The following is a 25,357-nucleotide window of genomic DNA, read 5'->3' as shown; positions in this document are numbered from 1 at the left end:
CTGTACTGTAAACCGATTGCTTCTCTAGTTCTATTCTGCTCTTCAGGGATTTCAAATCCAGAATCTACTCGACACGTGCAAGAGCCCATTCCTTCCTCCTGGCGCTCTCCCCCGCCCCCTGGAATTGGACATCGTTGTTCCATTTTGGAAACTATTATATATGGAGACTCACTGGACTGGGAAACAAAGAAGTTATTACTTGACAGAGCCCTGCAGCTGGGAATGTGGAAGGTGGGGGGAGAAAAGGGGGAGAACCAAAGGAGACAGGATGGGGCGGTTGGTAGCAGTGTTATGAAAGTGATCAGCAGAAAGGACAGCTCAAAGATGGGAAACATCTATTTTAAAAAGTCTCAAGTGAGATGAGAAAAGAAGGAGAAGAGAAAGCAAGTCCAAAAGAGAGATAGGAGAAGAGAGAGAGCTGTTGGTGCCGACGGTGCCGTGGGTTAAACGCACGGGTCTGTGGGTTTGTGTAGCCTTTGATTCAGCACTGACACGCTTTGGCAAGGGAGGCCACCGGAGCTGTCAAATCCTTCACCAACGTGCCCATCAATTGTATTCAGCTTTCCCCGACCCGCACTGGCATTTTAATTACTGTTGGGTAAACTAATTTGTACAAATGAAGGCAACTCTGCCTAATAGAATATGCAAGCTCTCTGACCTCTGACAGGCGATGACACAAGATACAAAGGAGGCAGAGGAAGGCTTTTTATCAGAGCCTTATTACTCTCTATTACTCCAATTAGTTAAGCTCCAGTGCTCCTAATTGGGGGAAAAAATTGCAATTAAATCAATTTTTGATGGGCTGAAAGTGGGTTACCGAACCGCCCTGCCTGTGAAACACTGATATTATAGCAGCAAAGGTCAAAGTCTTTGTCGGCACCTGTGGGGCCCCCACCTCCCCTCTCCAAGCCCCTCTGTGCCCCCCCAACACACACACTCAGCTCGCTAAGGCGAATCATTAGAACATGTCATGTCTTATCGCGGCCGCCACCATCCCGCCAGCCTCATCAGTTGACATCATTATGGAAGGTAACTCCTCCAGCATGAATACAGTGCTAAGGTCACACAAACTTGATGGAGCCCCTGCTGAAGAGCAGATGCAACAGTAACAACATTGTGAAGGGGAGAGGAGGAGGTCAGAAACCCAGCACAGGGAGTTTCGCCACCTCCGGCATGAGACTTCTCCAACAGACCAGATACACACAAAGGGAGAGAGACAGAGAGTGCAGGGGAGCAAGTGCTCCTTCCGCAGGGGCATTTAATTTGCAAGGAGAAAAAACCAAAAACAGCACAGCATCAGTTTAGCATCTTCTTTATGAGCAAGCAGGCACCACAAATATGCAAGAAATCCCATCTGCTTTAGATGCAGGCAATGCTGGACAAACCCACGTCTGGGTGGTCATGCTGGGCTGGTGTTGCCCCTTCACTGTCCTAGACCAGTTCCTTTAGCTGTACTTTGTACTTCTCACAGGATGACCAGAGAACTGAACCAAGCATCTTCAGTATCTCAGAAGTCAAGACAGCTGGATTATATGTTAGCATTCTTTAACCAAAAATTCAACAAAAATCAACAGGTAAGACAGCATCTAAAGCTCACCTGAGCAAGCAGAAGAATCCCACTTCAGCACAGCCTCACCTTTGTTGAATAACCTTGCCAAAAAGGCCCAGCAGCTGAAGGCAAATAGCCAGGCTTGTTCCAGAAACAGACTGGAAAGCTCTGGCAGGTTTGCTGCTGCTTCTTTGAGCTCACATGCATGCTACAGCATCACCCAAGGCATCAGTCAACTCAGAGTGAAATTGTGTTCCTGATATACCTCATAAATGTCACACAGAAGAGCTCTGCCACACCCCACCATGGACTCAGCACAGAGAGAAAGCAAAATGCATAGAGAAGACCATGAACCCTGCAACACTGACAACCACTACTGCTCCAAGAGGAAATCCTGTGCTCTTGCAAGGAGCACCAGTGACACATGCATGAACAGATGGACTAATAACTCATTCATATGGTACCTCAAGTGGACCACTGAAAAGTGGTCCCCAGAAAGACAGCATTTACCTTTTGTACTGAAGGGCACTGTAGAGATGCTGGATTGAAACATGAAATCACATTTGAGGCAGAACACCAGCTCATGAGATAGAAGAAATGCTCATGTCACTGCCTCCCAAGTCATATACTTCATGCCTCATGACAGAGGGAACATCAGCTTCACCTCTCCAGCCTTCCTCCTTGGCCTCTAACTTCATGTCTTCCTCCAGACTTCAGAGACACTCAGGCTGAAGAGCAGAAAAAACTTTTCATATTCCCAAAAGCCCAATTCCTGGCACGGTAGACAAGCTGCTTAGCAGGTGTCCAACCTAGACACCTCCATTCTGCCTTCACTTCCTTGCAGTTTCATCCCAAACTCAGCGCCCAAGTTATCTGCAACCTTGATCCCTGTCCCTTCAGCAGCCCTGCAGCAGATAAGTTCTGTGAAAACAAGCCACAGGACAGAGCACAATCCTCATTTCTGGAAAAAAACTGAGCTCAACGACATAAAGACAAAGCTTGCAGACAGGACAAACACATGCACGCTCTTCCACACTACAATATTGAATGGGAAACTACCCTTGATTAGAAACTAGTGATTCAATCCACAAAACAGTCCTGATGTTCCAAGGCCTGTTCACATCTAAGTATCAATGCTTTCCCCAATACTCCACATGACACACACTTTTAGGAAGAAACAAGTGTTCAAAAGAGGGCCACATTCAGATTAGCTCTATAAAAGTTGATTTAGGATCTTGAGTGTTCCTGTGTAAGAGGAATATTGGAACAGTACTTTTCACAGTGCTGCTGTCATTTTTCAGAACTTCAAACAGAATTGCTTTTGTAGCTATACCTATACAAGTATTTGACATCAACCTGCTCTTTTATTAAAAGTCTTGAAAACCTATTTTTAATAATGCAAAATACATATTTACATGCTATGTCCAATAATCTTTATCTTTCCTCACACCCCCGACCTCTGGGCTTGCCAGGCTTGGAGTAGTTGTTCATGCAGAGGTCTTTGTACAGAAACTCCTTATCTCTCTTGAGACCAAATTTAAACCCTAAATGATGCTCAAGTTATTACTGTGATTGCAGGAAAAAAGAGACTCCTTAGCCATAACAGAAATTTAATCCAGAACATAATTCAGGCACTGATCTGAATAACTTGCACCAAAAATCAAAGTCCATGCCAAAACTGATTTGTCTGTGCATGCCTACCAGGCCTTTCTGTGAGCAGAGCTCTCTGCAGGCAACCACTGTGGTTACATCTTAGAAGCTGAATAATAAAGAAACATGACTCAACTGAGAAATCACTTCTGAGTCTAAAATCTGGGCTGTGCAAGAGATACAGCTCTCTATTCCTACCACAGAGAGATTTCTATGAAAAAAGAGAAGGGGAGAAAAAAAAGAAGAAAAAGGATGAAATCTAGGGACTTTCAGGTCAGCTTGAGACTAGGTGGCTAAACACCACTACAGCACAGTTATATCAGCTTATCAGTAACCAGAACAAAATCTCAAAGAAAATATTTAATGCTCAGAAGCTATAACATTAGAAATTCAAAGAAAGTGGCTACTGAGGTTACATTTGTGTCTTGAGGAGTTAAAGGTTTATTTGGGTTTTTTGTTTCTTTTTCAAGTGCAGGTGAAATAACCACAGCTGGTGTCTCAACTTCCTTACTCACACAAAGCATTCTCCCTTCCAACATCACTACAGAAATCTCAGCCATCTGTAGCAACTTCATCCTATGCTCTACTCTTGCTCTACTCCCAGAGCAGCCTTTCAAACACCAATGGGCAAGACTCCTGAGAGGCACCCACCAGACAGCATGCTCTACCTCCAACTGCTGCACATGCCATCTGCAATACAGTACACGGGACTTGCAAGATAACTTCATAAAATCTCTATCTTGAGAAAATTTCCTGGGTTTTTTGGAATGAATTGAAAGGAAGGAACAGGTGGAGCTGCTGACTGAGCAGCAGAAAAACATGATCTCTGGATGAGATACATGCACAGTATTAGACACTGGACACCATTTGTACCTACAGACTATCATGCACCTTGGGCAGATCTCTGAGGGCCTGGCGTTTAGATCTCAACCTGCACACCCACTTCCAGCCCTCACACCCATCACATTTCCCCTCCCTGCTCTGGTCAGTACCCTTATCTTTCCCCCTCACCCTCATGGGGAAGACACCCTGAGCTCAATCCTCCCCAGACCCAGCAGCCCCCTTGAGCTTGGGGCTCTGGGCCCACACACAGCCTTACAAGAAGCTCTGAACTCCAGCCCTCACTTCCTCAAAGCCTGCCCAGGTGTAAAGCTCCAGCGATTCCTTTTTCTTTGCCATTTTCCCTCCCTCCTCCCTCTCCTCCTAGCCCCACCAACATTTTCAGGCCACACAGTGAGCAGGGAGGCTGGAGTACATGAGGACCATTGCAGCAGTCGTGCTGTTTCAGCCCCCCAAGACAATTTCTAAGAGCCATTTCTTATCCTCCCCTCCGTGAAATGATTTCTGTTAATTGCCTGGTGGGAATCAGTTATAGGTGGGGGAGACTCTCCCCACACACACACCCTGGCCCCTAATTGGCTTATTGAAGTTTTAACAGGGCTTTCACCTGGAGAAGCTGGTAATTATTCCCTTCATTCCCCTCTTGCTTGTACCTGTAGCTTCACACTTGGGGCCTGCCTGGCTCCACGGGGGGGACTTTGTTCCCTCTAACTACAGGCCCCACGCAAATGGGCCCAGCAGCAGGAAAACACGGCAAAGTGGTAATTTTCAGCCCTGCGTAATTAGCCAAGGTTCTTTCAGCCCAAACTGCTGAATGGGGAGGGGGCTGCTGGGGAGGGTGCGCCATGTGGGAATGGAGGAACGGGGGCTGCTCTCAACGGGCGGACAAAGAGCTCTTGGGGGCTCCAATGTGGGCCGAGCAAGAGGAGGGGTGGGAGCGGGACGGTGCGCCTGGCACAGCTGGGGCATGGCCAGCGCTCGGACACACATTGAGGAGTCAGCCCGTGGCATCCTTCCCCCAGCCTGTGCAACAGGCCAGTGCAGCATGCCAAAAATCAGTAAAAGAGAAAAGAGATCCAGTGATGCACAAAAGAAGCATGTGAAGGGGTGTGATGCATGACATATTCTTGAAGGCCTGGTGTAGCCTATGCTCCCAGGACAGGATTTCTAGTCTAGTACCTTCACACTGAGATTTAGAAAGGCAATAGACCCAGGGAGAATAAGCTGGACAGTGCAGGTCCCAACAGGATAGCAAGAACTGTGAGAAGGACAGAGTGAGAACTCTTACTGCTGAGAAAAATAATCAAAAAGTAAGTCAACTCCTCCAGCATCTGCTCCAAAAGTCAGGCAATAACCATAACCAGGAGGACAGCAACAAAGGCTCCAGGTTCTCTTTTTGCTGAGGCATCTCCCATTAGCAAACCAAAACTGTTTTTCAGAGTGGGAGCTCACTTGTTCTGTCTCCCTTTCTGCTACAAGACATCGGTTTTGCAAAAAACTACCAGGAAACCTGCTGCATGTGGGTTCAAAAAACTTGGCCACCAGTGTATCATTCCTGCGTTAAATCAGACTGCTGTCGGATGTCCCACAAACCAGAAACTGGCATCCTGTGTGTGGCATGCTGCCTCTGCTGATTCTCAGGACTTGTTAGGATCTATGCTTTTTTTGAATTATCACCATCGCCTTCAGGATAGAAATGCTTGTCCGGACTTGTCAGGTCTTGTAGACAAGTTAAAGCTGCTGCTCAGCTGGATTAACCATCACAGCTTCAGTGCAATGGGGTCTGTGGGATTTTTTGTTTGATTTTAAAGTTTTAAAAAACTCACTTTGTGTCTCTTATGATTGCAATATCCTACTAGAAAGCAAGAATTGTCATAATCTAAAAGCTTGGTCCTCATTCTGCAATGACGACCAGGTGAAGACCCAGCAGGGAAGTGAAAAGATGCCACTACTATCAAAGGACAGGTACACTGGAGTGCTGAGCAAGCCCTAGGAGATGATGCAATTACAACAATCCTGATAACAAGGAAAGGAGATCCTCAGGGACTCCAGTTGTAGGAAGGGAGAAGGCAGGCAGCACAACCCCCAGGGCACAGACTTTTAATTTCTGAGCTGCCTAAAATACAACAGTGACACAATGCTGCAGCAGCTTGCAAACTAGAGAAGCAAATTGCCTGGTTCAACCCCATGATTCAGGTTTCTGTTCAGGCCATATCTATTTCTATCACATTTTATGAAAGACTCTTCCAGAAAGGATAATTTTTCAATTTCAATCCTGTTAATTTCAGCCTCACCCAAGATGCCTTAAGTACTTGTCACACATAGAGGAGTTCAGGCAGATACTATGTGCCTTTGACCCAACAATTCTCAAGACTTTTCCTTAGAACAACTTTTGACACCTCTGGACAAAGTATGCTTGCTGTGAAATCCATGCCAGCATCTGAGCAGCAGACACCAAGAATAAACAAAAGCAGGCCCATGTTGACCAGGCCAATTTCAAGCCTGTGCAGAGAAACAGAGTGAATATTCCCTGCACCAGTGGGAAAAGATATGTAATGTCATCTCTGCTCACACTTTATCACAAACCTTATAGTGGTCCAGGGCTTTTTCTCCTTATAACCTCACACTCTACAAGAGGATATGTGGAATTGATTTAATATTCCAGCTGTCACTGCTTTGGACAAAAGTCTAAATATTTGCTCATGTATAGAAAATGCTTAAAGAATCATGATGCAAAAGAAGAAAATCTCTTCTATTTATAAAATACCCCCTTACTATTTTTTTAAGGTTCGGGACTGCCAAGACCAATCCCAGTATTTTTTCAGATGTGACTGGCAAAGTTTTCAGTTAACAAGTATTGTTTTAAAAATGCATGTATATATATAGAATGACATTTTATATAAACTTTTCCATTAGAATCTATGACAGAAAATTACTTTTCAATAAGCAGCAATCCATGCATGCCAGTGAGGTCAGGGGGAAGGGAGAATCCTTTCAGGTCTGCCAGAACAACTAAAAATCAAGAATGCTTCAGTTTAAAAGTGGAGGTGGAAGGAATCTCTTTTATGGGTGCCACAAGCCACAAATTATTTTTGTCTTTTTCCTTTTGCCATACAGACACACGTATAATAAATTCAAACTCTAATATTTAGGAGAATTTTGAAAAAAGTAATCAGGATGGTGAGGAAGAAGAGGAGTCAAACTTATACTTTCCTTATCTTAGCACACAGGGCAGAAGTTCTTTCTCGATATCATGCAGAGGCAGGAGCTGTACTTGTTCATGCTTTTAGGGGAAAGAGCCCAAATCTCAAAAACCTCTGCCCTGTGATATTCAAACAATTTACAAATTAAATAAGTTCTTCATCAGGGTAGAGGGGACTAATACTCAGAGGGTTTTAAGAAGTCAAAGACCAGAAAAGGTGAAAGGGGAAAGGTATGTATATGGAGCACATGCTACACACAGAGAAGGCCAGGACACTGAGGCATGGAGACACAGGTGCTCTGTGGAGGAGGGAAGCAAAGCCTCATCTGCGTTTAACTCAGCCATGAAATGACTCCTAGAGCTTTCCTGTGCTGATCATTCCAGTCCTGACACAGACACGCTTGCAACAACCTTAATCCACTTGCCCCTGAAGCTCTGGGCAGTTTCCACCTCCCCAGCTCTCCACTCTCCACAATATGATTTGCTTCAGGGTTTTCATACTACGTGTTTGGAGCATGTCAACTCTTCAGCCCTAAGCAACCAAGATCCTGAATAAAACCCCTCCTCCCCATCTGCAGGTTCAGGGCACGCTTGGTTGTGAGCAAGCACCAGAGTGAGAAATCAAACCTGGCAGTCAGGCCAGAAAGCCCCAGCCCTGCATGCAGAGAAAGGCATACAAGGTTTCATTAACAGATAATACACATCTAAGGTATAAAGATGTTTAGTGGCATGTCCCACACAGATCCCAAACCACCCAAAAACTCGCTGGAGAAGTTTTGCAGAAGCCAGAGTTCAAACCATGCTGACATCAATACAGTTTCACAGCACAGATTATCACCTTCAGTGTCTGTAATCAGGCTGGGCTGCAAGGCAGGCTAAGAATTATTAAATTTCACTGATAACTGAGATAAGCCAGGTGAAGATAGGAAAGTGATCAGGCAAAAGAGATGGCACAGATATAGGGAAAGGATAAGACAAGAAAGTGAGTAGTAATTTATTATAATGCTTTATGTCAGTATATTGGGAAAAAATTACACATGAAATGGTATAAGAGGGAAAGGACTGCATTAAAAAGGACTGAGAAAAAGACTCTTCAGGCACACATCTCAAGTCTGCAATGGAACAGAGGATTCCCTAGCATACATTGTCCTTTGATGACAAAAAATATCTCGTAAAGGGATATTAAGTACCACACTGCCTCCTGCCACTCAGTAAGCTGCTGTCCAGGTGAAGCAGGACAACCTGCTGGCAGTCAGTCCTCCAACACTGCAAGGAACAGAAGTCTGGAAGCTTTAAATGCATAGGCAGCTTTGTGGGTAGGAGTGTGAAACCACAGTTTCCTCCTTTCCTTTCCATTGCCTGCCCTATTTCCGTGTGCTCTGAGAATTTAGGAAGTCACATCCAAAAACACAGCTATTAAAAGAACAATTTCTACTTAGGTCAAACACCTACACAAAGAAATGCCAAAACCAAGCTTACTCGCACATCCTACACTGAAATGAGCACATTACTCAAATATCAGTATTTGATTCTGCAGCCAGTTACAAGTGTCCCAGTCAAAACTGTCACTCATCTTTTATCATGTGAACACACAAGAATCAATTACATGGCCATCAATTCATGTTGGGCTGCATCTCTGTGGGCTCCAATCAGAGGCTGCCCTGGGAGGAAGAGATGAGCGTACCACAGCTCAGGGATGCCTGAACTCCACTCCAAACAACAACTGGCCAGCAAGTTGTGGCTTGCTACTGCTTCACACAAGTCCATCAATTCTAGAGTTGGGGTAGCTTGGGAAAAATATTAAAACTTTAAACAGAGTGAAGGGTATCCAGAGAGAGAAATCTTTCACTGTATAACCACATAAGACAATCAGTCAAAAGGTTTAAAAATGGAACAACATGTTTCCTCTTCAGGACCCAACACTGAATTTAAAAGGAGCCTGTGAAGCCCAGAACATTAACAGGCTCAGAAAGAAGAGATGAGCTGCTCATAGAGTTATCTTCTGCAAATATGAAAGAAACATTGGTCCAGATGAAAACTCTAGCCAGGGAAACCCCAACCTCTCCTCACTGGAAGCTGGGAAGGAATAGGCAGGAAAGGATCTTTCGCTCTTGTTTTTACCTTCTCCATAGACATTTACTACTGACCACTGCTGAACACCAAATGCTAGGGTAGAAGTATGCTGGACTGACCCACCACAGCCAGAAGAAGAAGAGAAATGCCCACTTTTGTCAAGCCATGGCCCATCGAGCTCACCTTTTTCATCTCCAGTGGTACTGGCAGATGCTGTTCAGGAAGAACATGTAAGCTTGGCAACCCTCTGTGGTCATTCACTTTGCACCCACAGTTTCTGTATTAAGGATTATAAAGAGTGTATCCCCACCTAGTTCCTCATTATCAACCTGCTATCCATGAATTTACAAAATCACTTTCAAAACTGCTGGCATCATTCCCCTCCACAACCTTCTACTCTGAGAGCATCAGAAAACAGATGTTAGAGAAACATTACTCTTTTCTAATATCTGGACCAGGCTCCCTTGCTTCTCCACTGTCAAAGAAGAGAAAATCCAGGGGAAGTGCACAGAAAATGAAAACATGCTCTAGGCCAAGACAGAAAATCAGATGCAAGAGAGAAACTCTTCAGTCAGACAGTCCTGCTCCATCCCCATCCCTCAGTAAATCAGCCTGAACAGCCAAAGCAGGTGACTGAACAAAGCACAGGTGTAAAGCTCAACATAGCTGCACCAGAAGGAAGAGACCAAGCACAGCAGTAGTAGCAATTGCTGCTTGGCCCAGCTCAGTCTGCAACTGCTGCTACTGATGAGTTCACTTCTTTCAGGAGTAGGGAAGAGGTACACAGATTTCTTTTTCCCCTGAAAAAAACCTAAGCTGTTGGGTTCCAGCTTGCAAGACTCTTCAGCCCCCACAGTAATAAATCTTTGGCACTATAAATCACCTTGGTACAGGTCTCTCTTCACAAAGGAAATGGGCTCTCTCTTGTCATTAGCTGCCTGTGTCTACCAACCATAGCAGGGCCTCATTCAAGTCCTCTTTGATGGACGGTTAGACTTAAAGGAATATGTACTTCAATCTCAGAGGGGAAAGAACAGGAATTTACTAATTAGACAGGGCAATGCACATTAAAAGCTAGCTTTAATACCTGGTCGCAAATTAGCCCTGCACCTGCTAAGTGTGAGGATGCCTACAAAGCAGTAAGAGTACATCCCACATGTAGGGATGGTGAATGGAGCATCATGAGCCCACAACACCTCCTAAGAGCAAGAAAGTGGTTGCAGCAGTTGTGTTCCATGCAGTTGGGAGGGAAGGTAGAGAAGACCTGACAAATCCTAGATAATGAACCACAGAATACAATACAGGCAACATTGCACAGAAAGAACAGACTTTCCACTCTGCCTTCCAGTCTGTAACAGTCTCACACTGCTCTGAAAAGAAACCAGAGGCAATGGAGCCAAGAGAGCCAGAGCCACACAATTCCGTCCACGTTTCCAGTGTCCGATTCAACTCACAGCAGAGATTCAGGATGCCAGCAAGCCAAGGAAACTGAAGCTTAGCTACAGGCAAGAGGCACTCTGGCATGCTCCATTTGAAAGTGTATTAGCATTAGCAGATGCACACATAGAGGAGAAATTCCCATTCTTCAGAGGAACTGGTTTCCCTTCAAGGATGACTATCTTGTGTTACTCATTTGCTCCTCTCCAAATTTCAGCCTCTCTGGTCCTGTTCCCCTCTTGCCTTATTTTAAACAGTCTGCCAAGCATCTTCTGTGAGGACTGAAGTGACAAGGAGAATGTTGCAATGGGAGACATCATCATCCTGTTATGTGCCAGACCTAATATAGGAGAAGCCCATCTCTGAGCCATGCTTTCGTTTTTATCACTATTTTCTCTAAGCCTGAAGATATTCCTGGGGGCAATGCTATGTTCTGTGTCAAAATGCCAAAATCCAGCAGTAAGTGATAAGTCAGAGATTTACACTTATGACTTCTGTAAATTCATACCATCCGCAACCTCATCCTGAGCACATGGATAACAGAGCCTGCCCAGGGTGAAGGCAGTGCTGCTGCAAACATCTCCCCCTCTGCCAGGAAACATCTTCTCTGTAGACAGAACCCTTCCTTCAGCAGTTTCCTAAAATCCATATTGATACATTCATGTATTCTCTCTCCTGAGCTGGAACAGAAAAGTCTGTAACTGTAGATTGGAAGAGCAACATACATTGCATACCACTCCCCCTTCTCCTCTTCCCCCAGCCTTTCCTGAGAGCACTGACTGATAAATAATCCAGTCCATGCTTGGAAAAAAGAAACTGTCCCCCTCTACTTCTAACCAGGAAATGCAATGCAAAACCTCATCCCTTGAATTCTCTCTGAGTTACTCCTTGCCCCCATTCATACATACAGATGTACATATAAAGCATATCCATGTCTGCCTGTTCCTCAAGCTGGCACAAGCTATTTGGATCACAAAGCTGTGCACAAGCCCCAAAGGAGCCACCAGACATTCTGTGCTGGAAGTTGGCCATTGTTTTCCCAGAGATATATGCAAATTTCTGTTAGATACAACAGCTCTAGTTATAGGTAGAATCAGGCAAACACACATTAAACAACTGTTTTGTGTAGCATGGGCTTGATACACAGTATAAAACAGGCTTGAATTGACTCCATGGATCATAATCAAAAACATATCCCTTTGCTTCAAACAAACTAGTCCATTTTGGATAGTCTAGAAATTTGATTCAGCAATCAAAACTTGAATCAGAAAGTTATAATCATCTGCAGCCTCCTGTATACTTTTTTGTTTCCTTCAGGAAAACTAGGACTAGCAACTGCCTTCATGTGTACACAATCATTACTTTCTTGTCTTAATAAATAAAGAACTGGTGCTTTACGATAATTCTTCCTCCTGCAGCAGTCTGAAACCTTCACTCTGATAAATTCAGTACTTTTGCAGTTCTCTCCCAAATACATTTTTTTTTACTTCTAGAAAAACCAAGGACAGTGGGGAATCCTCCAAAGAGGCCCAGTGCTTCCCTCCTTGTAATGAAACCCTGTAATGGAATGCCCTGCACTCCAATTAGGAAGAAATGCTAATTTTCTCCAGTTGAGCACCCCCTCTAGATGTATCTAATTTGTTTCACTGCTTTCATCTCTCCCCTCCATCACATTTTCATTTAAAGGTTATGATCTGTTTGTGCCCTCCATGCCGCGCCCTGACAAGACACCCCTATGAGAGGTTGCAGGGGCCATGTCGCCCTTGCTAACCCCCTTCCCAAACAAAAACCAAAGCTTTTTTCCCTCCACTGCCTCTTTAAGAAATGCAGAAAGATGAAGGGGAGGAGCAGGGAATTGGGAAGACAATAATTAAAAATAAGAAGTAAGCCCTCTTGCAAGTTAGGTTGTTGGTTGTTTCCAACAAAAGGTTAGAGACCTTTGCACCATGACCAACACCAGTATGACCAGTGGAGGCCAGCCAGGAGCAACAGCATTACAGAGCTTTGCTACTTCTGCTCCTAAATGGAACAGCTCCCATGCAGAATACTCTTTTGCAAAAGGTTTTTAGATGCTAAATTGTTTAGTTCCTTGTAGGTCTTGGGGAATACATTTTCTCTCATATGTCACAGTGAGAGTCTGGTCAGAAAGGACATGAAGAGCTGGCTCAGCTGAGGAGAAATTCTCAATAAAGCATTCCCACTCCTCTCTGAATGGCTTATGCCTTGTTCTGGGACTCTGTGTTCAGAAAATTCCTTCAGGAGAGCAGAGACTTCAGATGGGTAGCATGGGCCTTGGAATAACTCTTCATGGCATCCATAAATTTGTGCTGCCATGGCTGTGGCTGGACAGACATGTGAATCCTCAGGGCAGAACCCATCTGGAGAGGTTATCCACCCAGAAGAGCTGGCACCACATATGGAAATGGCATCCAGATGTCCTTGCTGGTGCCACATCACTTCCCACAGAAATTTCAAAGAGCTTTCTAAGTCACCAAAAGACTATTACTGAACAAAAATCATAAAAAATGCAGTCACCATCCTACCTCCAAGCAAAGCCTCTTTGAAGCCTGCCCCAGTATTCTCAAATAAAACAGTATTCAGGGATCTGAACCCACAGTCTTCCCTACATACAAACACCACTCCTAAGCCAAGCTATTAATTACTTGTGTCCAGCCTCTCCCTCCCTTCACTTCAATTTTCTCCATCAGCTCTTCTCTGTTAGAAAGGAAATCATAGATCTACACTCTCTAGACACAAGTTTCACCACACACCTGTTGTCCAACATCCTGTAAGTAGAAAGTGACAAAAGAACCTCTTTGGAGAAAAAGCAACTAAGTGGGCCATGATTGAAAAGGAGTGGAAACTGCTGGGTTCCACTGGTGGCACTGCCTGGAAAACCACTCCCTTGGAAAAAGTAGAAGAACAGCTGGACACGTTGCCCAGACTGAGCATTGAGTAGCCTGTTCTTGACAGTAAGATAAAGATGGAAAAGTACTGCAAGAGTGTTTTCTGTTATTAATAGGCACTTTGCTAATACTGCTCAAGATAGTCAGCTCCCTCTCAGTCATTTCCTGCTGCAGCCGCTGAATCCCATTGGTCACAGCACTATATGGTCCATTACAAGCTATTTCCTCTCTACGTTTGCAATGCCTCCAAAAGCTTTTGCAGAAAGTCCTGATGATCTCCCTTCCTGCCTCCCTCTGCAGACGCAATTCCCTCATAATTTGACTTTCTGGGACCACAAATGGGGAGCGGGTAAGAGGCACACAAAGATTTACTCTTCATGGATAGCAGCCTTGCCCCTTCCTCCCCTTCCAGGCCCCCTCTCTATCTGGTCCATGCAAACAAGCCCTGAGTGGGAAAGAGCGTTTGGAAGAGGCCTGTGTCTGGGCCAGCCGCCTTTCATCCAGAAGATGCCTCCTCCCATTGGAAAATACAAGCATTGTGTGAAAACATTTTAATATATTCATGCACATTCCTATAGCTCGCAGGAGCGAGTGGGTCTCAGCACCCTCCCCTCCCTGCCTTCCAAATGATTTTCATAGGCAACGATGCACTGGGAATACCACTTGTTTTCTCGAATGGCCGCGAGTATGTAAATTGTGGGAATATGCAGGCCAAGGGCTGTGGTTTTATTGTGCTGCAGAAAAGATTTTACTAATTACTTGCCTAAACTCCAAAGCAATATGCCTGGTTTTTTACAAAGCGGGAAAGTGGGGAAGGTGGGGGTGGTGGGAAGAGGAGGAGGGGGACTAAAGAGAAAAAAATAGCAAGGGGAAGAGAGAGTAAAGGGAAAGAGGGAGAAGGAAAGGGAGCACAAGGGATGCATTTCAAAGTTTCTCCAGCAATTGGATGGGGGGGAGCTGGGCCCAATGTGAAATCATAGAGGTCAAAGGTGGGTCTCCCTCCCTTGTGAGAAAGTGGTGAATCAGGACGGTTTATCAAACGATCATTTTCTTTTGAAACTGGGAGGCAGAGGCTGGGACAATTCTGCAGATGTGCTTGATGAGTTCGGGACAAAAATGGGCCGCCTCCTCCCCCCCCCCCCCTTTAAAGTCTCCCATCAGGGGTTGCTTCTCCCTCCACTGCTTCCAGGACCCTCCCCTCCCTTCTTCAGTGGTCAGCTGAGACCCCCACCCACTGACCGCCTTTGTATTCCTGGCCTTTGGACACAGTGACAGGGCCCTTTATGAGACCCCAATCAAGACCCCCATGTCACAGGTACCTAGTAGAGATACCAGACCCTTTTCAAATGAGGAACAACAAGGAAAATATGCTGGCCCATTGTCCCAGCACAGCACCAAGGGAGATGAAAGGGACAGGCTGCTCCCTCTCCACAGACTGCCTGCCAATCAACCCTAGTTATTAAGGTCACGATGTGGAAATTCTTCTGACCTACACCTAATCAAAGATGCACCAAGGACTTCTGAGACAACATGGGGGAAGGTGGGAGAGCAAGCATCCCCTTGTCCTCTCCACCCATAAATACAGTGGAGCTTCCACAGCAAATTAGTAGGAGTTACCCCAGCTAGCGCTGCAGCACACTTGCCCCAAGTACCACTAGGGCAGCCAAGCAGCGCTCTGTGCTGGCATGCAGCCTCAGGAGAGCTTAAATTAAAAGCATTTCTCACTGAAAGTTACAGAGTGAGCAACACTGGAGGTGGCTCAGAAGCCACAATCGAGGACACTTTGAGACAAATACTAAGCATCCTCTTTCCTGTTGCTGATATCTTTGGTTTGCATGGGCTGGGGGTTTCACCAGTAGTGGTCAGCACCATCCAACAGAGAGTCCTGAAGAAAAACTCAGTAGATGTGAATCTCTGAGTCTCCAAAAGCTGAAGCACCTGCAAGAGTGGATAGATGCCAGTAGTGCAGAGCAGACATTCTGACTCCCCCCTCGCATGATACAGGAGGAAGATACCAAGATGACGCTGATGGTGGCTGTTTTTAGGACTACACAGAAATATCTCACAGAGAGGAGGTAGGAGCCATGTGCACTGCCAGAACAAAGAGATGGAGACAAAACAATTAGAGCATGGGTCAGATGGGATCAGAGAAGTACATCCCACCAGACAGCTCCAGAGCACTTGGAACATGGACAAGATCAACTGCCTCTGAAAGGTTGTTCTGCATCACTCACTAAGTCATCACCATACACTCAGAACAGTCAGACATAATACTTCAACCTGACAAGTGACACAAGAAATGACAGACTACAGTCTGTGATAGTTTACACAAAAAGGAAAGGAAAAAATCCAAACTCTGTAACAGGAATATTATTCAGCATATTTAGGATGCTTCTGCAAGTGCATGACTGAATTAGGTCCTCCAGAAGAGCTACATGGTATGAGTCATAGTCACCACTGGCACACTTATGATCAGTCTTGAAGAATCAGAAATTTTTGACACTCTTCTTTATGCACCATAACTACTGTCATTCAGGGAATACCCTTCCTGATCCCATACCAACTTGCTGCTCTCATCCTGTTGGCATTCTTTAAAGCCCACCTGGATGAAGGTCTTAGTGAAAGGAAAACAAATTTGGGGTGGTAGTATAGTTAAGCCATAGAAAGTGGAAGAGTCACAGCAACCAAGCTGCAAGTTTCTTTATGCTAAACACTGCTCACGTGTTGGCTCATTTCCCTCTGTCTTTTAGCTAAAAGACACCAGTGCAGTGCTACTGGAGTCTCCCATTCCTGTCAGACAGCCTGCAAAAGGCAACAGCCTACCAGTGGTAACCAGCTGGGTAAGAGATGAGAAGTGGAAGATTTCAAGAGAGCTCTGGGACAAAGACTCACGTCTTTACACAGATCCTACTACATTGCTTCTCCACTGCAAGTCACTGACATTCTTAAAACTATACCATTTTGTTCCTGGCTTTTACACAACTGTTGAAGCAGGTGAAAAGCAGCTTTTTTTTTCCAGATGTTGAACCAATTGCTCTTATACCAAAAACTGCTTAGCTATGGCAAGGCACGGTCTTGCTTAGGTCGTTGCAAGCCAAGATCCAAACTGACACCTCAGACGCTGTAATCTGCAGTGCTCAGAGCAGACATTACTTAAGGCCTGCAGCACAAAAGACAGATATTGGCTTTACTTCAGGGCAATATCCTCCACTATCACCCTCCTTTCAAATGCCAATGGCAGGCTGAGGGCCAGTCTCCTGCTGTCCTCAGAGTGAATCAACACTCCTTTAGAAGGGCCAGGCTGCTATCTTAGGACACTACAGCTTCACTTCCCACCTTAGGGCATGAGCTTGCATCCTCTGAGTGACAGGTTCAGCCTCATCTGGGAGGAGTAACAGTGGAAGCTGAGCCTGCTTAGAGGCATCTGCACCTGGGGCTCTCACCGTGCAAGAAAGGTCCATCCCTCTGTGTCCCTTCCCGCCCCAAAAGCAGTTATTTGAAAGGCGGGGAGGGAACAGACACCACTCTAATTGTAGGAGTGAAACCTGGCATCCTCCTGCTCATCTACCTTTGCACTCCATTTCTGTTTCTCTTTGAACCTCTGGTATAGCTTGTCAGGTCGCTGCCCTCCTGAGAGATCAGAAAAAAAAATAAAACAGTGATTACTATTGTACACTGATATGCAAGCTGGAGAAAGAGAGAGAGAAAAGGAGAGAGAGAACAGCCTCCATGTGTCAGACTATGAAAGGGCTTCGACTGAAGCCACCTGAAAAACAAACCCTTAATTTAAATGTTAATGAAAGTGCTGAAGAGACATCAGAGGCTTTCATTTCTCTACAAGGAACAGAATCACCAGGTCTAGAATTTATGGCCCCCTTCACCTCCCCTCTCTTCTTCTCTGCTCCATCAGCCACAGAAGTAAGGAAAGGAAAAAAACCCTAATTTTAACATTAACTCCACACTTCCACCCTAGGATGCAATTGCTAAATTATCTGTTGGCAGGACACTGATCAAAGGTGGAAAAACAAAGGCACACTGCACAACCGAGCAAAGGTAAACAGCAGCCAAGGTCTGGTGAAGTTACCTTCTCCCCCTGCGAACTTAAAAAGCAAAGAGAAAACAATCACAAACTGGAAATGGAAACCTCAAACCATAAGGCTGCCAGCCCCCTCAACTAAATTTCTTCTGTCACATCGATTAAACAGTCATGGATTCTCCTGTGCAAACCATGCAGCACAAGAAAGATGCTTCCTCCAAGCTTTTTGAGACAGACTTTCCCCTCAAGCAAGGGGAAAAATGATAAAAAACTGCAGGGGGAGGAAAAAAAAATTCAATATGCAACACAGCTCAACACAATTAGAAACAGATGTCTGCGTTCCAACTCAGTCAGCTACTGCCTCCCAAAACCTGCTCACCTGCCTGCAACCACTAGTGAGTCAATTCACACAGTCACAGAAAATATATACATTAGAGTATTGGCCAAAAGTGACAAAAAGGGAGGAAGCCATCAATCACGTGAGCTTTAGAGGGCAAAATAAAGAAATTGAAGTGAAGAAAGGTAAGCTGCAGTTTCTCAATTCATAGAAATGTTTGCATATTTGTTTGTTTCTAGAGGAGAGGGAAAACAAACATGCATGTTCATGCATTCACCCATGTGAAGAAGACTAAATAGAGCTATTATCACACAATTAAAGAAGGTAAAACAAAGTCTTCTTCCTCCCAACATCAAGGGAACAGTGAGGGCAAATGGATAAGACACAGGTGTCATTTTAGCTCCAGAGGGGAGAAACTGATACTCATTTCCTGCTCCTCAGCTTTAGGGTGAAAGAGCACCAAGTCAGTTATGACTATTGCATATACCTAGAAACCCACATCCAGATCACCCTCTGAGGTCAGTAAAAGATGGCAGTTAATGCCACCACTAACTCTGCACGTCCACTCTGGGATCTCACAGTTGAGCAGGTTCTTCCTGCCCTGCTTAAGAAACAGCTGCAGGTCAGAGTCCCCTCTCAATTATTCAAACCGACCAGGCTCTAGGAAGATCCCCAAGGACAGCAGAGCTATTGCTGCCGGCTGTTTTGCTGGCAATGCACAAACCCCAACAAAACTCAGTTACTTCTCTCAAGTCCTAGCAGACTCAGAGAGGTTAACTGCACAAAGCAAGGTCAAAGCAGAGCACACTACGGCCAACAGCTCATCTTGATATGCAGTAGGGGAAACCTGCTGATAAAATCAGAGTAAGAAATGAGGGCAGGGGAACATTATCCAACATTTTAACTTCAACCCATTAGGGCTTCAATTGCATAGTTAAAACCACTGCAAAGTTGCTCTGATTCAAGTGGGTTGTTTTGCTCTAAGGCAACCTGCAAGATCAAATTGTTACACTTTCACAAGAAGTTTCTAGATAGCCATTAAAAAGAAGCCCTCAGTATTAATCATTTTGATCACTCCCAATGGAAGAGAGGCCCCCATTCAGTAAAGTAACCTTTCTCTTCTTTCCTTTCCCCAGTGAGTTTGGGGCATGTTTTACAATTTGCCTGAAGTTGTCCGTAGAAGCAGAGATCTCCTCAGATATTACTTCCTCATAATAATCCATGGGAGAGGCAATTAGGTTAAAATCAGCATGTTCAAATACAGGAGTTGGGTCTCAACTACAATACTGCATAAACAGAAGAGCCAGCCTGGCTTTTTAAATTTAGCTGTTCATATAAGTACATATTTTCCTTTAAATTAGGCATCCAGTGCAGACAGCTAGTCTTCAGTACAAACTTTCCTTCTCTCTGCACTTAACTTGCACTTCACCAAGGCAATATCCACAAGGAGAGGTCATCTACTGCAGCAGACTAATGACAAAGTCGGAAAAGAAGAGACTGTCTCTTGGGCTTACACACCTAAAGCATGTTTCTGTCACAGCAGGGCACTTTATGATTGCCCCAAAGTGTACCAAGGGTTTACTAGCTCTCTACCTACAGCTGAAACCTGGCATCCTGCTGCTCACCTACAGTCGCACATTGGAAACCATTTGTGTGCCTCTGTCTTCTCTTTGCTTCCTTTAAAATCCGACACACTTTGACTACAGCATCTCATGATAAATATTTAAATATTTAAAAATGAAAATAGCAAATGCCAGTGGCCAGGCCTGGCAGGAGAAGTCAGCTTAGATCTGAATACTTTTTTAAATTCAACACAAAAAAAATCTGGATCTAAGATTAATAATGAACCTAACATGAAGGTGCGCTTTTTTCTTTCCCCTCCAATTTACACTGTACACTGCTCCCCTCTCTTCCCTGGCTACTGCCACCTCAGGGAACCACAAAGCATGAAGGTTCCACTGCTCTACCAGATACTCCCGAGTTTGCCTCACTTTGCACATTTGAATTGGTCCACTGCACTTAGGCTTGCCCTGGTCCCTGAACACACATAAGTCACTGCAGCAAGCACCAGTAAACCAAAGTTTAACATCTGCGTGATGCAGAGTTCAAAAGGCAAATGAACTCGTGGGGGCAAGAGGATTATGAGCAGCTAAGAGATGTAGTTTAGGGTAAACAGCAGAGTAAGTACAGCATTTTACTAAGCCATAGAGAAGGACAGCTTCAGAGATCAATTAAACCAGTGGCTGAAAGAAGCTGAGGTACCCTTATTTTAAGTATCCTACTTTAAGAACTCTCTCAGAGTCTCCTCTAGTCACTTATGAGACATGCAATGTGTGACCTGCTATTCAAAGCACACCAACCAGCATAACTTTGCAGACTTGCTGAAAACCCAGAATGAACACAATGCCCTCCCATCCCCATTACCCTGCAGAGCACTGTTAGGGATCCCCAAAGCAATGAAGCTCCAACAACACATATGGATGTCTAGACACTTCCATGGCTGAAAAAGTTATGTAAAGGACTAAGCACAGTTTTCCCCTGCACAATATGAAGAGATGATCCAATATTCTTGGTAGCCTTTTAATACCTCTCCCCCTACTTAATCTCTCTTACAGGAATCAGTCTGTTTGCAGATCTAGAAACATCCAGAATAGCACCACTACACTAAGAACAAGGAAGCCTCCTCCTCCAGCTCTGCACATCTACAGGATGATCTCTGTAGTGACACAAGGAAACTATGGACAAATCAAAGCAGAATATCTAAGGGAAAATGCCTAAAACCGGAGAAGCTGTGCTCTAAGAGCACAAGTCTCTAATGTTTAGCCTGAGTGTACAGGCACTGTCCTCTAGAGTAGCAGTCCAGCAGTGCAGGACTACAGCAGGCACAGCAAAAACCCAGTGGTGGGTCAGTAGCATATGGGATACTTCGTAAGAAGCTTCACAGAGAGGAAGATATCACTGAAAAGATGAAAAGTTTCACACCATTAACAGCTGAAGTTCAGTAAAAATACCACCCTGACTACTCCAGACAGTCGAAGTCCTGGCAAACTTCCAGGTCAGGAAACTACAGCTTCTCCAAAGCAATTTTGAATGGCTAGAGTTAGAGGAGCCTTTCTTGCTCCCACCCCACTGCACAGAACTGCTTTGAGCTCTGTGTGTCCATAGCACAGACAGCTGCCATTTCTTAGCACCAATGGGCCAAAACTACTTAGGTGGTTGGAACCTGATTCTCCAGCAGTTATACAGCAATAGAACTACCTGTCCTTATGGAGGAGATCTCAGTTTACATCAGCGCAATTGAGAAGGGAGAATCAGAAGGTCACGTTAAATGTTTAGGAGGAAGAAGAGGTTATAGGCCATGTTCAGCCTCACTGGGGAACAAATGTATCCAAGCTCTGGCTAGAAGGATGGGGACTGCAAGGGAGGAAAAGCTTTAGATATAAGTGCATAAGGAAAGCATATAGGTGAAATATGGGCTCTTGCAAATAAAACAGAAACCACAGAGCTCCCCAAAGCAGACTTTCCTAGAAACCAGATATTATCTTTTTGATACTCACGCTCATTAGACAGCAAGTAATAAAACCTATTAGTGAAAAATTCATCTCCCCTGCCCCTTGCCCTGGCCAACCCCCACCACATGCCCTCCTGCTCTGATCCTCTCTCTCTTCTAGGATGGCTGCGATTTGTTCTGAGAAGTGACAGGTTTATAGGTTAGCCGACACCTTCTCTCTGTGGAATTTTAATTAACTTCTCCCATCGTCAATATGTTAAGGAGCAGGGTTCCCATTATACGAGGTCAGCAGCGTGTTTCAGGCCCTGCTATATCAGCCGTCAAATTGAAGAATTAATGACGTGGCTAATTGGCTCTAATTCTCCACACCCCCCTCCCTAAAATATGGAGGGGTAAGGGGAGGGTGCAGTAGGCTGGGCTAGTGGGAGAGGCTGGTACAGTCCACAGTCTCATAAAAAATGAGAGTGCACAATTTAAGCCCACTTGTTCATGGGTTAGCTGTTCCACCACCTCCAATTTATCACCCTGCAGGGAGGAAAGGGGGGGTGGGGAGACTGAGGGTAAATATTGTGACAGAGTGTGTGCACAAGCACGCACACCACGGAGAGGAACACCGTCCTGACAAGAGGCCACGGCAGTAGGTCATCACTTAGGAGTAGGAAGCAGAATGCCACTGGCCTCTAACCAGCCACAGTGCCTGAGCCAGAGCCTGTCTGCCAGAAAAGGGACCCTTGCAGCACAGAAGACAGCAAAGGGTTTCTATCTCACATCTTGCAGTGGAACTAACACACATGGCTATTCTTCAAAAAGACTAATTGTCTCAAACACTCAGAGCAAAGGAACAAGGCAACAGCAAAATCATAGCAAGCCTGGAGTGTCATTTCTCTGATAAAGCCATTAGCTCCGTACCACTGAGTTTCTGCTGCCTGCAAAACAAGCTTGGAAATCTAACAAGGACAGCAGTTGTGGACAGTATTTTGGTTCTGCACAAGCCTAAAACTCAGCAGCTGCGGACATCACATGAGCAGCAACAGCAGCTCTTCTTCCCCTCTTCCCTGAAGTATGCTGAGGAAGAACCTCTCTTGCATGCAGGCCAGTTTAACAGGGAACCAAAGAGACAGATCACTGTTAGTTGGTGTAAGATTTTAACAGTGAGAGTTTCTCAGATTTTCACTTCCTCAATAACAGGAGCACTTCAAAGAACACCCTGAAAGACATTGGTGTATGTATTGCCCTTGCCTCCCACACTGAAACTGTACTTGTAGCATTCTACGCACTAGAAGTGCAGAGCTACAAGCAACAGAGGCTGGAAAACCACATCCCTGAACTCTACTTCATCTTTGCCAGTTCAACACATTCAAAAAACCTAAGTTCTAACCACTGCACGCAGCTCTCAAGCAGGGACCTTTTTGCTCAGAATCTCTTCTGCCAGAGAATAAAAATACAAGTTGGCATCTTTTCAGCACTAAAAATCTCAAGAGGATCCAGCTCACTGTTTCTAATTAGCAAGTCAGAGTTCCTGCCTCAAGAAAGAATGAACAGGTCCCACCTGTGGCACTAAAAGGAACCCAGGGCCACCTTCATGGCCTCTTTATAAGGGGATCACTCTGCTGGTATAGGAAATAAGGACCACATGCTCTCCCCTGAGCTCCTGCTGCAGGCACAAGCACCTGATCAGCCTCCACACAAATCAAGTCCCTGAACCATCACATTGGTGCCTCACAAAGATTTGTGGACACACAGCCTATCCAACTCCTTTACTTCTCTCTGATGAAAATTGGGAATAAAGAGATGTGTTACCTTAATAATGGGCTGATAGCAATGGACCACACTCGATCCTCTGTCTGCACTGTATGTAGACACTGACCAACTCTGCCCGCGGACAGGGACCAAACCTAAAGAGAGAGATGCATGTTATGCCACATCACCCAAAACTGCAGAAGGTAGGATGCATGCTGCTAATGTTGTGCTGGAAGAGCTGCCCAAACTGCCATGCTTACCTTCCCACAGACCCTCTCCCTGAATTCCAATTACTTATTTTGGGAAGCAGAGCCTTCAATTGCTGGCAGAATCAAGCACTTGAAGTCAGCTTATAAGTAGGACCTTCCACCCCACTGGTAACAGAGAGAGCACCCCCATCACCACTTGCTCTCTAAGGGCAGCACTCAACACAAACTCCTCATCTTCTGTAGTTAAATAAATGACAACTAGGATTTGTTCAAATCTGTTCTCTTGAATAGTGTGGGAAGACTTAGTAGCATCCCTGAAAATTTTCCATTAATATTAACTATAAAGTTAATAATTCACCAGCCTGTAAAATAATCTTCTTTTATAAGACCCCCCCACTTTAGACCAAGTTTTTCAAGCGTACCCCAGGCTGCTTTCAAGCTGGCTGTCCTTGCTCACTGACAGTATGAGAGAATTCCTGCCCTCCCCCAACAGTGCAAACATGCACATCTCCTTCCACCAGTTCACCCCTTTGTTTCTGGGTCCTAATAAAGGCCCCAAAATTCTTGCTGGGGCCTCTGCTAGTGGCCCTCATTTTCTCCACCTTGCCATCATTCTTGGCCCACAGGACTCAAGCCCCCCAGTTGTCTGTAACCAACCCCCAGTGTTTTGCTTCAAGACTTCAAAGCTTGGAGTGCCCTATTTGTTTGTTTGTTGATAATGCCCAGGATTGCAGGCTATTCTTGTCAGCGGGGAATTTAGCACCTAGTGTCAGCAAAAGCAGCAGAAAAGCTTAACTCCTTTAAGGCATCCCTATCTCCTACAGGTTAAAAATATTGCTCAGAGCACACTATCTGCTGCCTATCACACAGGAATGTACATTAACAGCTCTTCAGGGCTTAGTCCTAATCAACACTCAGCAGAGCCCTCAATAGCTTAGACACTTAGAGCCCCTTTAAAAGGTTCGTAGGGATTCCCTTCCACCCTCCAAGAGTCTCATTCACACAAACAAGACAGCCTACAAAAGGGATGATAAAAAATAAGAGGTGAACATCCCCAGAGTATATGCTGTGGGGAGCACTGTGTGGGCAAGATCTCACACTAGCTCTAAGAAAAACAGTTTGAAATTCCCCTCTTGGTTTCAGGAATTTGTTCTCAAGGTCGAGGATGTCTGTCCTCCAGCTGTCAGAGAAGTAGCAAGAAGGCACTCTCCCAGAAAAGAGGATCCACAGACCAGAGAGGAGCAGCATCGCTGAAGTGTGAGACAAAGCAGCATCAAGATCTTGCTCCCAGCAGGCAAACAGCAATCCCAAAATTGCCTTTTGCACTGGAACATTGCTTGCTTTACTTGGAAGTGATTTTACTCAGGAGTACATCTGTACAGAGGGACCAACAAAAATAAATCGGGTCATGCTGCTTAACACACTTCCTATAAAACCTTGAAAGAGACATTTAAGTCTTTCCTTGCTTCAGCTTCCCCTCTTGAAAAACAGCAATTAGCTGGTTTTCCTCTTACCTCCATGAATGCTCTATGATATAAAGCAGGGACCAAGAGCATCTATCAGCCTACCCAGAGCAAAAACCAACATATGCAACACACAGCAACCACTTCCAACAATGAAACAAGTGGTTGTGAAGATACTACAGGTACTGCTAGCAGGGTATGGGTGAAACGTGTGTAGAGCTTCCTAAACTGATCAAATACAGCTGATTACAGCTCAGATGAACAACTCTCCAGGTTCACACAGGATCCAGAAGGTCCAAGGTCCTGCCCCCCAAAAAAATAGCCAAAAATTATGCGGCAGGACCCAGTGATGCCAGCTGGAAGAGAAAAATGGGAGCTAAAAATACTCATAGTCTAACTTCATT

At 45.0% G+C, this 25,357-nt stretch overlaps 1 protein-coding gene across 3 annotated transcripts in view; it reads right to left on the bottom strand.

The window, feature by feature from the left end:
- The window catches only part of FBXW4 (F-box and WD repeat domain containing 4), a 59,764-nt gene that overhangs the window by 18,204 nt on the left and 16,203 nt on the right, over positions 1–25,357 (bottom strand). For all 3 annotated transcript variants that reach the window (XM_030951713.1, XM_030951712.1, XM_030951711.1), the window contains one exon: positions 23,342–23,436. In XM_030951713.1, the coding sequence (XP_030807573.1) occupies positions 23,342–23,436 (95 nt within the window). The remainder of the gene's footprint in view (positions 1–23,341; positions 23,437–25,357) is intronic.

Source organism: Camarhynchus parvulus, chromosome 6 (genome assembly GCF_901933205.1).
Source record: "Camarhynchus parvulus chromosome 6, STF_HiC, whole genome shotgun sequence".
Taxonomy (NCBI): Eukaryota; Metazoa; Chordata; class Aves; order Passeriformes; family Thraupidae; genus Camarhynchus; species Camarhynchus parvulus.
The sequence above is the reverse complement of the archived record's forward strand: the minus strand, read 5'-3'. Positions and strand labels throughout refer to the sequence as shown.